General features: G+C 25.8%; 1 protein-coding gene across 2 annotated transcripts in view; it reads left to right on the forward strand.

The window, feature by feature from the left end:
• Positions 1 to 9,052, forward strand: part of LOC129954300 (NEDD4-binding protein 2-like) — a 34,950-nt gene extending 25,898 nt beyond the window's left edge. Inside the window, exon 11 of one of the 2 annotated variants that reach the window (XM_056068131.1) lies at positions 8,846 to 9,052. In XM_056068131.1, coding sequence (XP_055924106.1) covers positions 8,846 to 8,926 — 81 coding nt within the window. In that variant the 3' untranslated portion in view covers positions 8,927 to 9,052. Of the gene's footprint in view, positions 1 to 1,458; positions 7,227 to 8,845 lie in introns of those variants that run through there. The other variant, XM_056068132.1, reaches the window with a different exon arrangement.
• The last annotated feature ends 7,718 nt before the right edge of the window (positions 9,053 to 16,770 follow it).

Genomic DNA, 16,770 nt, shown 5'->3' on the forward strand with positions numbered 1-16,770 from the left:
AAATTTTTCAGTTTCTGAGAAATTTTATAAATTTCCTTTTTATAGCTTACTACTCAATGTGTTGCATTGGATACTTTGTATTTTGGAACAATTTACACAAAAATTATCGAATTTTGTTTTGGAATAAATATATAATAGTGCTTTTACATTGCTTTTGTTAATTTCTTTGTTGTTTACAATAGCAATGCACTTATATATATATATATATATATATATATATATATATATATATATATATATATATATATATATATATATATATAATACTATCGAGCTTTTCTTGGTTTAACTTTTGTAAACAAGATAGAAGTACTTATTTAAAATTTTTGAATTTCAAATTAAAATGATTTTTAAATTTTTGAATTGTTTTGAAATAATAAGTGCCTTACATTAATACAAAAATCTTTCCAATTTATTGATTTGAAATAGTTTGAGAGAACCTATATATATCTTGTAAATTTCATGAAGGAAACTGGTCTTTCATCCTCAAGCATCATATCTGTTGAAAAACAGAAAATAATTGCATACTTTCCATTTTTAATTTTATTTATAACTGGAAAATTTGCTATATAAATGAATTATTGACATTATCTCGGATATGATTGTTGCGGATTAACTAACAAAAGTTTTAGCAGAAAATTTCATGCACATTGGCAAAGTGCATAAAAAATAAGATGCATATTTATTATTTGTAGCGCACTTTTGGTGTAAATAAAATTAAAAGCTTTCTTCCTTGCAGGGGAGGATTTTCTCTATCTGCAATGTTCATGAATATTCAGATCAAAAGAATCCCTAAAATTCATTTTTAATGTTTTCAACAATCTAACACAAAAAAAAGCAAATAAAATATGAAGTTTATGAACCCACAACTAATTTTTATTTGTTATTACTTTTATTTGCACATTACTGAAATTGGATTGAAACAAATGGCATTCTACTAACAAAAAAAAAAAAAAAAAAAAAAAAAAAAAAATTGCTAAATACAAAGAATATATTAGCAATAAACTTAAACTTGATCCATGAAGAGAAAATATAATGAATCTGCATTACTATTAATTATTCAGGCTTAGGTTTATTCATGTACAAATAAATAAATCATTTTAATCATTACAAAAAAAAACAAAAAAAACCTCCGAATTGATTGATGTCAAAACAAAGAGGTTTGTGCATCTGATAAATATGTCGATAAAAGCATGGATTATTTTTTTGAAAGATTCCACTCAGCCTTACAGGCGGCATTACACTTATAACTGTTTTTTTTAAAACTAAATGTTAAAATTTTTTTAAACTGTAAATTAAAAAAATTTTAAATTTTTTTAATTTAAAAAAATTTATGTTTGAAATATAGGTAATTAAAAAAGTAATAGTAAATGTATATATTTTTTAAATTTTTGCAAAACATAGTTTGTTTTGTTAATTTGATTTAATCTTTTTCTTTTACTTTTGCAAATTTTTTAGGTAAGTAAAAAAAGTTGTAGGAAAAAAAATTGGTTAAATGAAGGAAAATAGAATTTTGTGTAAGTATTTAGGTAAACATCAAGCCTAGAGATTTTTTTTCTCCATATTTTCTCTCATTTCTTCAAATGATTTTAAAAAAATTTTAAATTTTGTTCCTTTTTTTTAAATTTTATTTAATTTAAATATAAAAGTAGTAATCCATCTGCTCAAACTTTACTTTTTCTTTGTCTTAAAATGATTTCAAAATTAAATAATATTAAATAGTTTTTTTATTTTGCAGGCATTCAAAGTAATTTTTAATCATGATTTTATCCTGTATGTCATTTCTTAAGTAGTAATTTTACAATGCAAGAAATGGAATCTCCCCCCCCCCCAGGACAAAAAAATGAGGCATGATTTATTGATTGAAATGTCAGGTTTCTTCTTTTAACTTTATCATTGTTATTAAAATAGCATCCATGTTTTATTATTTTTCTTTGTTTTATTCTGTTTCATTGTATAGTTTTCTTTTGCATTGAATGTACAAATATTTACTTCTTGTAAAGTGTTTCTCAAATGATCTTTTTTAAAAAAAATAATTAAACATGAATAATGTATCATTATGTATATTTCAAATAATTTTGTATGAAAAAGTAAAATTGAATTTTCAGTGAAGTTTATTTGAATAATTATCTTCATTTTCTATAAAAAACAAAAAGCTCTCAGTCCCTTCTCTTTTTTTCCCACATCGATTCTATTTTTAGTAAATTCTGCACTATAAATGTTAAGTTTGAGTGGTATTTGTGTTGTTTTAACTCATGATTGTATCTGTGTTACTTTTTCTCTCTGTTGGTTTCAGTTTTATGGAAGAAATTTAAAATGTTTTGTAATACATTTTAATTGATCTTTGAAATAAGCATGCTCTTTTTGTATGTATTTTACTGTTGATTGAAAACATCTGTTTATATAAAGAAAGGCGTTTATTATGTGTGGGTAAAAGAAGTGTTGTCAAATGAATGAATTAAGGTTAGAATTACATATTCGTTTTACAATATTGTATCCGTCCACTTGACCTGGCTAAAGTGCCTTAAGCAATGCTTTACGCTGTACAGCTTCTATTTTAATTTCTGACTTTTTATTGGTTTATTCTACTTAGACTACTTAATGGCTCTATGTTCTATTATCCATTTCATGTGCTAATATGTTATCTGTTATCTTAGTTGTCTACATTTTAATAACAGGACTATATATAATGGGTAACAAGAATTGTTTGTTATGTGCAAATTGATCACAAATTTTGATTTATGTCATAAGATTGAAAAGTATGCTCTTGTTTATTGACTTATTTTTTAATGCCTATTCTATTTTTGTATGCTAAAGTAAATTCCACAGCTTTTTAGAATCTATAATATGCATCTATGACAGATATTAATAATATAAACTGAAGTGGTTTGATATACTTAAAAGTCTATGGCTTTGGAAGTCTTGGTAATCAACGAAAAACGTCAGATATGTACTTTCATGCTTTAAGTTACCCTCGAAGCAGGCATTTTTATCAAATGATTTTAGGTCTTGGTTATGAGGTTTTAAAAAATGATAAACTATATATATATATATATTGTTTAAGCTTTGATTTCTTAAGAAAATAGTTGCAAATTGTTAATTGAAAATTGTTGTTTCTTAAATTAATCTATTTTAATGATTAATGTGATTTTAATCACAAAATAATCATAGTTAAATTGTAAATTTATCTAGGATTTGCCAAGCTTATTTTTAATAGTATAATTTGTATTGGAATATTTTTAAATCGTACTTTTTTGTATGATTTTTATAAAAATTTAAACTTTATTTTAAAATATGTCAGTTTTAAATAGCCAATACAATGTCAAATGTGTCAATTTGATTCTAGTTAGTACTAAATGCATGCCGCATATAAGACAAAAATCATTTTAAAATGTGTGCCATTGTTTTGGATGGAAGGCGTACTTTTTTTTGTGGCAAAAAAAATCCCACCCTCTACAGTTTTACGAAAGTACATATTTGTAGATAGATGGATATGTGCTTTCATTGTGATTTTCATATATAAAATTTAGTGCTTTTGCTGATTTGCCTTATTTACAGCAAAGTTTATTATTTCAAAAATGCAGACATATTTGGAAGCTTATTATAGATTTAAAGCTGTGAACTCTGTATAACTTAATTTTCTATGAAGTATATTAGAGTCCAAATTATCTGAGCGAATTTAAATTAGTTGGATAAGAGGGGGGGGGGGGAATCAGATGTAAAAGGGACATAGGTAGGAAACTAAAATTGGTTGATTTGTACATGATAAAAATAATCTAAGATAAGTTGAAAACTTATAACACAATCAATAATAATAAGTAATGAAATACAAAATATTTTTATATTAATATTCCAAAAAGGCCATATTCTCTAATAAAGATGTTATCCTCCAGATAAAATTGTGGATCATGATTGCTACAATATTATTTATAATAGCTCAGATAAATTAGATTCTACTATACTACTTTTCTGCAAAAAAGTTATTAAATAAGCAGATTTTTGAACTTGCACTTAAAAAAGGGGGGGGGGGTAAAAAAACCCACCATAATGCTGATTGTAAGAAAATTACACAATAATACTTTTAAATAAAAATATATTGTAATAGAACAAATTTTCAAAAATTTTAGCATATGATGCTCAGATATTTTAAAAAAAATATTTTGCATATATCAGATGTTTGTTCATAAATTGAAAATGGTTGTGAAGTTATTTAATAATTGTATTATTAAAAAGAAACAAATGATTTTAAATATTTCATATATTTTATTGTAAACTGTTTTTGATTCATTTTCTTAACATTAATGTTAAAACATTTGTACATAGTTTTAGCCACAAAGCATACATTTCATAAAAATGATTTTAATTTTTTTATACTTTTATCCATATTGCTTTTAAATGAATTGATGTTCAAATATGATATCATTTAAGATGCATTTTATGCCTACTTGTTTCTTGTTTTAACAATAAAATAATACATAGAAGATTTTTAAGATTCACTTTTATATATTGTTAGAATAGGAAATAAGCCAATGGGATTTTGGAGAAAATATAGTGATCAAACTTGCATGTGTAAATAATATTTTATTCAATTTTATCGCATTTTTCACTTTTTATTATTTGATGTCATATTTTTTCTTTTCACTAAAATTTCTTGTAATTTTTTTTTTTTTTTTCTGATGCAATCTAAAATTATCCTTATATGCTTTGACTTTGCTTTGTAATTTCATATCACGTAGTATTGATGACAGTGAAAACTCAAATTGGCAGTATATAAACTTCCAAGCCTTTTACAACATACACTTGTTTCTACAACTTTTAAAGCTGTAGTGTTAGCAGTATTTTAATTTTTAATACACATTTTTATCATTTAAATTTTAATGTATGTAATTTTATGCATGATTAATGTATGTTAAAACTAAATTCTGTTTTGCGATAGCCTTTATTTTTAAATATATAAAATGCATATTCAGGATTATTTTATTTGGCACTAGCATCGCTTGGATGAAAATGTTTTCATTTTAACTTGATAATATATTAACTTTAAACTAGTATTATCCTTCTGTTCAGTAGTTTTTCAAAAAAGCTGCAGATTGCACCAAAGCATTTTTAAACATTTGTCATTCATAAGTTAGAAATGATTTTTAAAGGGAAATATAAAATTTAACTAAACATTGCAAGTGGCAATTTGGAAGGAAAAAAAATAAAATAGTACAATATATCTATTATATTCTCATTGAATAAAAATGGTATCATTAAAGATAAAAAAAAAAATTTCTATTCATGGAACAATAGCTTTAAATTAATAAAAATATTAGTTCATTGTCAAAAAATCTTTTTTTGCATTTAAAAATATTAATGAGCCCAATTTTAAAATATCTGTTCTTTTGTTTTGATTTCTGTTGATTATATCGTGTATATGAATTTTTTTCTATTTATATTGATTTTATTATACCCATGTCTTTAACTTTCATATTCTGTCAAATTGAGACGTCACTGATTATAGTTTATTTGAATTTACTCAAAATCCAAAGTAAATCATATTACTTTTTTTAACTTTAAAAAACACACACGTTTTCTGTAAATTTTTCATTTTTTTATTATGATTATTATTTTTTGAATATCAAACTTATTTTATCAACTCAAGTACAAGATTTTGACTTTTAGGAATACTCATTTTATGAACCTAGAGCTGAAAAGGAGAGTTATGGTGGTTAAACAATTGATTTTCTACTGAAATTGTCAAAATATACATACATTATTATTGAAAGTTTCTCTGAAGGAGAAATAAGATTATTTTTGAGTGATAAAATCAGTGAAAACACCAGATTACACAAAACTATTTTTCAGCTCCTGATAACCTCATGAAGAGTCATTTTTTGGTTCCTAGTTCCGTTGATGAATACTGAATAAATATTAGGTATGATTTGTAATTTTGAAGTATTGGTTTGAATTTTGATAAGAAATGTATGCATGTGCTATATGACATATCCAAGTGAATGAAAAAAAATATGAATTTATATAACTTGGATGAATATAAATTTGCATTTTCTCTTTCTTTTGTAACTTTTGTTCCACTTCCTAAAACATTTGATAAAAATTTTAGGACTTAAATTATTGTTTTCATGTTATCTTTATTTTGTTCTTTAGTAAATAATAATGCTTATTAATAAAACTCTTATTAAAATTTTTAAATAATATTATGGAAATATCTGTCAATTTTATGTCATATTGATTTAGAAAAAATACTCATTAAAGTTAGAGAGTTAAAAAAAATTAAGTGAAAAACTACATATATTGTCTATATTTATATGCATGGATTTTATCAAATGTAGACATTTATATTAAGATTTTATATAGGCAGAACAACTACAAGCAGGAAAGTTTTTAACATTGTTATATGTATTCATCTATTTATTATTCAAAACTATTTTATTTTAGACTAAAATTTTATTTTTAAAATAAGTAAAATTCCTCTTGAACAATTTTAACTGTAATGGTAGATGAAGCTAAGTTTGTAACAGTACTTTTATATTCTAAGAAAAAAAAAGAAAGAGAATCAGTGCTTTTTTTTTATTTATTTGTGATATATAGATAAGGGAAGAGAGATAATACTTTTTAATCTGGCCAATTGTAGTCTGTTTAATGTAAATAAAATATTTGTAATATAAGAAGCTGTACAAAATAAAAATTTTATTTTAATGTGAATTTGTTCTTTGTTCTTGAAATTTTGCCATTAACATTTATAAAACTTGTAAATAGAATTTCATTTTGAAAAAAGAAAAATGAATCTTGAGTTTTTCATTTATCTCTCACAGAATAAAGTTTTCTCTGTTTCTCATTATGAAAAATTGATATTTATTTTCCTTGTTTTAATATTTTACAAGTACTTCAAAGATAGTTCCTGATTAACCATTCTTGTCTCGCTACTTTATTATGAGGAAGTCAATTTTGTTTGCTAGTTGTTACAAAAATGAATCTGTGGTTCATCTTTTGAAACTTTCACAGATGCTACCTAATAAAAGTATTATTTCCCTCGGCATCATAAAATTGTGAAATTTGGACATCATGAGTACTCAGTTTTTATTTTCAATGTGCCACTCATGAGTACTTTATGCTATATAATGTAATGTAATGAAGAAAACCAAGTATACATTTTGAACATCCTTTCTCCTCTGATCAAAATCATTGTAAAAACAAGATCAGGTATCAAATTTCATTTATCTCAATCATTGCATTTTTGAATTATTGTGTTTATATTCATGTAAAAGAACAGCGATAGTTGGTAACCCATGCTGATTTGGTTCAATATTTCATATAAATCTAATCTGTTAAAGTTGTGTTCAAAATTTCATTTATCTGAGTTGTTTTTTTGAGTAATCTTTTTTACAGACATGTGGAAGTACAGGTAGACATATAACCCCTTGACGGATTTTGTTCCAAATTTGATACATATCAACACTTTAGATGTTAAATATGTGTATCAAATTTTATCTATATAGTTCTTTAACTTATAATCCAATAGATAGACTTCTTCTGAATGTGTTTCGTTCAAAATTTCATAGAAATGTATCAATTTGATATCATGTCCATATACTCAATTCCATCTATCTAGTTAAAAGCGATTTTTACTTTTATTCACAAACTGTCGGGTAGGCATAACTCCCAAAATGTGTTTTTCGTACTCAGTGAAATCTGAAATGTGTTGATTCGTCAAAATCTAAAGTTTACATTTTTTGACAATTACAATATTTTCTGTTTTTATATTTCGTATATGAAAAAATTAAAATGACTCCAATAAGAAAGCAAAACTTCCAACTAACATTAGCTTGAAGCTTTAGACCCATCTTTGATGACTAGTTTACTTGCATAGGAATTTCATATCAATGAAATACTTTTCAGAATTTCTTAAGATTTCAAATTGGGATAAGCATTTAACCTATATTATTTCAGGAGCTTTCTACCAGTTTTGTTCATTTATGTGCCTAATTTTACAGATCAGCGATTTCTGTCAAAAATAAAGCTGTAATATAAGAGGAGAATTGATTCAAAACTAATGCAACTGCCTTTTAGTGAAGTATCAAACAGGCTCATAAAAATGACGTGTCTTTATCAGACAGTTTTACTAATTTTGTTAGGAATCTATAATAAAAATTTACAATAAGAAAGCAAATTGTCTTGTTGAAAAAGTCATTACTTAATTTATAAATGAAATTAAATATAAGGGGGAAAACAAGTTAATTTTTTAGATCTAATAGCTATCGTGTGTGGTTCCAATAGAACACGTGTCAATGGCCTAACTAGAGTGGGACAAGCTGAACACGTTTTTTGATGACAAAATTAAGGAATCGAATATATATATATGATCATATTGATCTGTGTAGAAAAGATATATAATTATTCCACCAGAAGTTGTGGAATTTTTTACGGTATGTTTGAAGATAAAACATTTATAAAGGCCATTTTCATCTTGATTCATTATTGGTTTTGAAGCAATATAATAGCAGAAAGCAATATTTTCTTTTATTTTTTTTATATCGCTAAGGAAACCATTTCAAGTTTCTATCAAGAAAAAAAGTAATGCATATAATCTTTTTTTTTTTTTTTTTTTTCCTATTATAATTCGGGTTTCTAGGTTTTTACAGTGGCGTGAGTTATTTATATGCAATTTATTCGTAAATTTTTTTCAAGTACTATGATTTTGTTTTAAATTTTTAATGTGTCAAAATACAACTCTTTTAGTCATTTTTATGTAGTTGAAATGATAAAATTCTGTGCTGTGTAATGAACAAGCCCGCTGATCTGTCAGCGATTTAAATAGAGCGAACGTCTCTTGTTTTTTCCGTAGGGCCAAGAGTACGTCTTAGCTACTCACGCATCACATTCGCTTGCACAACCCCTTTTTAGAGGGGGGCACATTCACAGATGAAGAACAACCATGCCAAACCGGGACTCGAACCCAGGTCACGGGGAAGACGCGCTACCGCTATGCCAGGACGCCAGCAATAAAATTTTACATAAGTTTGACAAAATTTCATTAGAAACTTTAAAAAAGAAATTTTTATGTAATATCATTTGTAAATATTTTTGTAACTGTGCTTATAATTCTTCTTTAATGAAAAAGAAATTCCTTCATAAATCATATTAAATCTCATTGGGATCTCAATAAATTAAGTTGAATAAGTAAATGTGATTGTCTGATTATAGGTCAAGCAGTTGTCTTGTAAAGCACCAAGAACGATCAGATTTGGCAGTATTTTACTTTACGGAAGGAAAATGTGCACTTAGATGCAATAGTTTTGGAATTTTAAAAAAAGGTAAAATAGCGGCGATAATTTCCGAAAATTTTAGTCCATAAAAATAATTATACAAAAAAAACTGCCTTTTCAATGATATAAATTGAATTAATATGTGATTGTTTCTTCTTATTTTAACAATTCTGTTATTGTGGCACTGAGATTTGGAATGGGGTTGACAAATCAGGTATCATCCTGATTATCTGATGGTAGTTCAAAATTAAGAGGTCCATCTCAAAACAGCCTTAGTGTGACTTCAAAACGGGGCATTGATGTAACTAAACAAAATCTAAACAAATTTTTAAATCTTCTAATTTTAACAAATATTTACATATGATTTGCGACGTGCAGCATTTTCCATTGTTGCAGGAATTTATCTGTTTGGTTGTTTAATCAAATTTTTAAAGATGTTTGTTATTTGAAAGATTAATTTATCTTCGATAATTTTAGGCAGGAATTTTATTTCACACCTGAGCAATGAAAAGGAAATCAGTGATTTTATAGGTTACTGGTATTAATTTGGGGATCCTCACCCCCCCCCCCCCCTGCGATTTTAAAGTATTATTTTAGATTTGTCACATAATTTGTGTCGTCTATGTCATACTTTTTTCACATTTAAAAATAATTTATCAAAAAGTTTGTTAGATATATGTTTAATTATTGCATTAGTTTTATAATTATAAAATTCTTTTTAAAAATAATAATGGCTCTTAAACAGAATTATTTAACGATTGCTCAGGTAATTGAAGTCAAATGAAAAATAAATAAATATTTTTATTTAAAAGCCATTCACAATCTCTTGTCTTCTTTGTTAGCATATTAAAAAAGTTAAAAAAAAAAAAAAAGATTAAATAAATTTTATTTGAAATTTAGTGTATCAAAATATTTTTCCTTATCAAGAAAAATTCTTACAAAACTGCATTTCCCAAGAAGTTTCGACATTCAAGAAACTACAAAATTTATACCGTTTTAAAGAATTTTATTAGATTCTTTGCAAACTTTCATTCAAATATCAAGAGTAAAAATGGGTCATTTTTTGTACATAAAATATTAATCAATACTTCGTGAATCATTAAAAATATTTGAAAATCTTTTTCACTTTGTAAGAAATAGATGCAAGAAATAATACGCATCCAAATATTAATATTAAATGCGTAATCTAATAATCTTTAGATGTCTTATTTTTTTATTTCATTTATTATAATATGCAATATTAATAATTTCAATTACAGTAGATTAATTTTGAGAAATATTGAGCATACAAACTTAAATTGCCCTTTTCTATTTACGAAATGGCGAGTTCATTATGCATTCATTATAAAGAGAAATAATTTGTAAAATTAAATAATTACAATCAAACAAAGTATTTACTAAAAATTAAAATTCCAATTTTTCAATCATTTCTTATATTTTGTCAGTGGCATTATATGAGCCAAGCAGTAAAGAGTCTTAGCTTTCTATAAAGTATAGACAAATCTTCACGTTTAAAAGTAATGGCGAGTAATGCAATGGAAAGCATTTTTTTTTTTTTGATAAATATTCCTATACAACAGTGTGGAAAATATTTGATTCAAGAAACGCGGATCAGTAGTATTTGAATGCCAAATAAATGCTGCCGAAATTTTGAAATTTGTGAATGTAGCCATCCATCCCCTTTTAGAAGTAAGTAAAAGAAAAACTACTTTTAGGAATGTGCTGAAATTTCGCATGCCCCTATAAACTGCCATTATGGCAACACATTTAAATAAACTCTAATTTTGAATTTTTTTCGCATATTAAAAATCATATTTCATGATAAATACGAGTGCAAAATATGTAGAATAACTTAAATTTTCATAACAGTTTCAGTCAATAATATATTTTCAAATATGAATGAAAGCTCAAAATTTAATTTTAACATTAGAAAGCGAAAATTTTGTTAGCTCATAATTTCAAAATGAAGAGATCTAGACTATGAAATTCGATTTCCAGGATGATATAGTTTTGATACTTGATGAAAAAAAATTGGCTTTGCCATTGGAAATTTTGAAGTTTGTTCTTTTTTATAGAGGGTATCTTGTGGAAAGTTTTAATTCAAACAACTTTAATTTTTTTCGAATAATATCTTTTTTTATGATAAACAACACCAGAATAAAGCTGGATAGTCCCCCCCCCACACACACACAACTGTACATTCCTTTTTGTTAATCGATTTGATTTGAAAATGGATTGTTTTTCAATACAAACGAATCACCCAATCCTAGCCTTTCACAGTTCCTTGAAAGAGATGTTTTTAAAATTCATCAATGCATACTATTGAAGGAGCCTTATGCATGTTCATTATGTCCAGCTGTAGGTGTGAGATCCAGTTGCATAAGAATTTTAACCAAAAATTGAATTCCAGCAGAATGCTAATTAACTAGAATTACACGTAAATAAAATAAAACTTTATAATCGTTCAAGATTAGTGGTGTATGAATGTGTGTTTCATAATTTACTTATTATCTCACAGGGCTTAAATTAACAGATTACTTAAAAAATTAGAAAGCAATAAAATAAAGAAATAAATCTTTCACTATTCATTTTGTTTGAAAACATTAAAATGTTATGTACATTTCAAAATAAAACCGTACTTCAAAGTAACAACTTGATAGCACAGAAAAGGATGTACCCAGCCATTTCACTGATGAATAAATTCATATTTCTGCGTGTCTTAGTACCACTCTCGCCAATCACAAAAGGCATTAAAAAACCTTCAGATGCATTTTATCTTTGTTGCGATGTCTCATTCTCAAAACAAAAACTATCAAGTGTATTATTATTATTATTGTTTTCATATTACAGTTAAACATACACATTATTCACTAAACAAAGGTATATTTCTATATTTTTGAAAAACATTTTTATTTTAAGATGGCATGAAATAATTTTTGTTCACTGATCATTCTAAAGTTATACCATAAAATCATTCTACCCCTATATCACCTCCTTTCAAGGTTAAATGAATTTTTATTTCTTAAATAGGGCAGTTATTCTTTCTAGCTGCTAAGAAGCATGTGTATCAAAATGTGTTCGATTCCATCAAGGACTATGGCAATATATAAGATTTAAAGAAACAGACGTTTTATATAGAGATATTACTATTTAATACATATGTACATATTTACACAATATACAATGAAATGACATAATTACTTTTACTATTGAATACATACGTACATGTTTACATGCAATAGACAGATACGTACAATATGCACATATTTGACACAATGTACAATCAATACTTATATCGAAAAACTGTGTTTAAGTTTTAAAATGAAAGAGAAAGAAAGGCTAAATCTGTAAAATGAATTCCCAATGACATTAAATGGTCCTATTCGTAATGATGAACCAATGCACCTCAAAGTTCGAATCTTAAAATTTAATGAACAAAACATGATGTATGTTAATTTTTAAAAAAAATGGTTTTTCCCATAGGACTACTTCTTCGGCAACGTCTTGATGTTTCGAAGTTCCGCGGTGTGATAAAATGGTCACAACCGCACCACCACATCATAATTTGGAATATTTATAATTAATTTATTATAATCTGTAAGTTTAGGGTCAAGATTAAAATTAATTGAAACTATTTTAGACAAGAGCATAAAGCTCTAATATCAATGAAATTCGGTATAATTATTAAATTAAAACTTTTATGATGTAATCGTTAATATAAAATAATATTTTGATTATTAAAGGGGAAATAAAACTTGAATTGAATTGCGTTGCATGTGCCTTTTACTATGGGGACTGATTTAACTATTTTGATTAGTTATTAGGACTGCTTCTTCTGATTATGGAAGGGGGTGGGGGCTATTATACCATCAAAGAGAACAAATAATCGTTGTTCAAGAGAAATTTCTTCGTTACTCTGTTGCTAATTCAATAAATTCTATAAAAAAATTTTAAAAAAATGCATTTCTTCCAAAAAAATTATTATTTAAAACTAAAAATTCCTACATTGAACATTTTAATTCTATTAACACTATTTTATACGCATGTACATATTTATACAAAATACCATTATATACATTATTTTTACAAAATTGAAAGACAATTTTAAAAGATCTAATTTAACAAGAAGGAATTTAAAAGTAGCCGAGTAGGAGAAGTTTGGGACAATACATGCAAAAATGAAATAATGATAAAATTTGGATTTCCAACAGCACTGGGTTAACAGATAGTACAATTATACATAATAGAATTTTAAGCATTATAATTATTATTTCATATATATGTATATATTTACAAACGCATATAGACATATTTACACAAATATTTACAAACAATTTGGAAGCTCAGCAGAAAAGCTATACCACAACTGATTATCCCATGCTTGGCGCAAACTCCCAACAGAAAATGAAAAATATCAAAAATACAATTTTTACAATAAAATACTTAAATCAAAAGTTTCATTCAAAAAGGTTATAATGAAAGGAATATAGTATCAAGTTAAAATATTAGGAGCATTTTGCTACGTCATATTAGTATCATATTGAACCTTTTCAGAATTTGATTACAGTCGATACTCTAGGTATGGATTGAAGCTATTGGGAGAAGGCAAGAGAAAACGACAGTTCTTAGTTCCCTCAGGCTAGGTGATAATCATTTTGAATTTATGCACACATCTTTCTTACTTTTATTTAAAAACTTTAGATTATGATGAGGTAGCAAATGAAAACCAAAATCAAGTGATGAATATATCCAATATTTTAGATATTCACTGCAATATCTTGATTGTCACAAAAACATTTGTCCAGCAGGTGGCGTCTTGTGTGCTGCATCACCTCGAGTTATTGTTCATTCTACCGCTTGAAATGTAGCGATTAAGATACATTGATCTTAAATGGATAAGAGAATACTCTAATTTTGTGAAATGTATGCTGAAGGAGAACCAGCTATTCGTGATCGAGTGCAAATGGTCCGTCGAGAACGAGTTGTTTTCAAAATTAAGGTGAGCGATCTTTTCCAATAATTATTCGATGTTGAAACAAGAAAATTAATTCATAATAAATTCAGTAAGAACAAAAAATGGTTTTGAAAGCAGCTTTATGATGAGAATTTAATCGCCTCACAATTATTTGACTCTAAAACCAGCGAGTTATTAAATGACAAAGCTATTATTTAATTCAATGTTTGGAACACGGAAACCAGGAGATTTGATTAAAGAGAATGCAACCGTAGAAGAATCTACAGATGAACTAAGCTTGATGTTTAACCATCAACTAATTTTGAACATTCTTTCATATGTTTCAAACGGTAATGTAAGTGCTCTTTCGAACAAAAAATTACCAATACTATCTGTATCAACATTTAATAATAAAATTGAGATTAAAGGCATGCTTGTCGCAAGAGTTATCGAAAATAAGTCAATTTCAAACGCTATGAAATTACAGTATATTAAAGTCATTATTAGAGACTAAGAGCGAGTCATTATTAGAGATTTATTTTGAGAGTTAAAAAAAAAACAATCTTGTTTTGATATTAATTTTGCTATCGAATGGAAATTTTTTGAAGATAGCTATTAACTTCCCGCGTATGCGTATCCCGCGATTCCCAGTGGGTTGGCAATCAGTCCATTTTCTGTTGCATCCCGCGTTTTAAGCAGTTCAAAGTGTTTATTTTTACGATTACAGATTTTTATTATATTATTATTGTGTAACATATAGTATCAGTTCACTATTTTTGAAAAATATTTAAACTTATTTGCAAACATCATATCTAAATAGTGATTTTAAAGAATTACGCAGTTAGAGGGTTAAGATAAATTGGAATAGTTAAATTCCATATCCAAAGTTTTTTTTTTAATCAAATTAATGCGACTTTGACACTTTAAAAATTTCTTCTGTTTTTGAACGAATGATTGTTATGAAATATTTTAATCCCGAAAGCACATAGCTCCACATATTTTTTCGTTAACTTAATCAAGATTCCGTCATTTGATTTTCAGCCACAAAAAAGAAACGAAAAATTTTAGATTCATTCTATTCCAGTTTATACTATATATGTTTCATATATATATATATATATATATATATATATATATATATATATATATATATATATATATATATGTTTCAAGAGCAGAAGTGGGAAAGAGAGAAAAATAAATTATGCCTCATCTTATGTATATAACATAAGATATTGATAGGAAAAATATTTTTTCACAGTGCTAATTAATACATTATTAAGATTCTGATAGGGATTTCTGACGCATGTCAATCACAAACGAGGGAAACACAGGAATCTTTTAAAAAAGAATGTGCTTGCTGGACATTTTTCTAGCCCTTCACGTGGAGCGTGTCAATTGCCGACCTAAGCATTTTACAAAGCTTCTCTTGAATTAATTAAATAGAAAAAGTGGAATGCGATCAGGAAATAAGAGAATATTTCAGAAGGAAGTTACTATGGGCTAAATTAGGATAAAACCTTGGAAATTAATTAAATTGAAATTAAAGTTTAAAATATCATTACACACACACACACACACACATATATATATATATATATATATATATATATATATATATATATATATATATATATATATATATATATATATATATATATATATATATATATATATATATATATATATATATAATTTAATAAAAAATATTTATGGGAAAAAAAAAGGAAGCCATATTTTTGAAAGCAAGAAGTTCGAAAAACTACGTTTTTTTAAACTATAAAAGCAGTACTACAAAAAAGATCTGAATTAAAATGTTAAAAAAAAACATAAAAACTGTACATAAAATACATATTTCTCTCATATATAATTTCAAATAATAAAAGTCTGTTAATGTAACAAAATAAATGCTTCTTTTCGAAGTACTTGTAGAGTGGTGCCTCCGATTCCAATTGGTAGATATTATCAAAACTATTCTCGGTAGCATGAATTTTTAAATTAAAAATTTGACCAGTTCGATAAACATCGGAAATTTGATAAATATAAAAAGTTAATTAAGCATTAATTAACTTTTCAAGTCAAGACTCATGAACAACGAAATTTAAATAATCATCAGATGATGGGCGAATAGATATTAATTATTATAACACACATATATAATAATAATTATAATTATCATAACTAAAAAACAGTATAATTTAATGTATAGTATATAATGAAACAGCAATGAAGCAATATTTTCAAAAGTATACAAATTTGAAAAATTATATAAATTTTTTAAATTTAATAGCAATATTCTGGAAAAGAAAAATGAAGTGAATAAAGAAAAGATATAGTTCAGAGCTGATTTCGAAATTACAAAGATGAAATTTCGATCTGCATCAAAAGTTTGATGAAATGTAAAATTTATTCATCAAATGGCGAAGAAATCTCCAGATTTAATTTTTCAGATTTTTATTCCTTAATAATTTTTTTCTGTTTTTGTGGTCATTATGTTTTTATCATTGCTATTAAGTCAATAAATAATTTTTTGAAAAAAATTTTAAATTG

This window comes from Argiope bruennichi, chromosome 2 (genome assembly GCF_947563725.1).
Source record: "Argiope bruennichi chromosome 2, qqArgBrue1.1, whole genome shotgun sequence".
Taxonomy (NCBI): domain Eukaryota; kingdom Metazoa; phylum Arthropoda; class Arachnida; order Araneae; family Araneidae; genus Argiope; species Argiope bruennichi.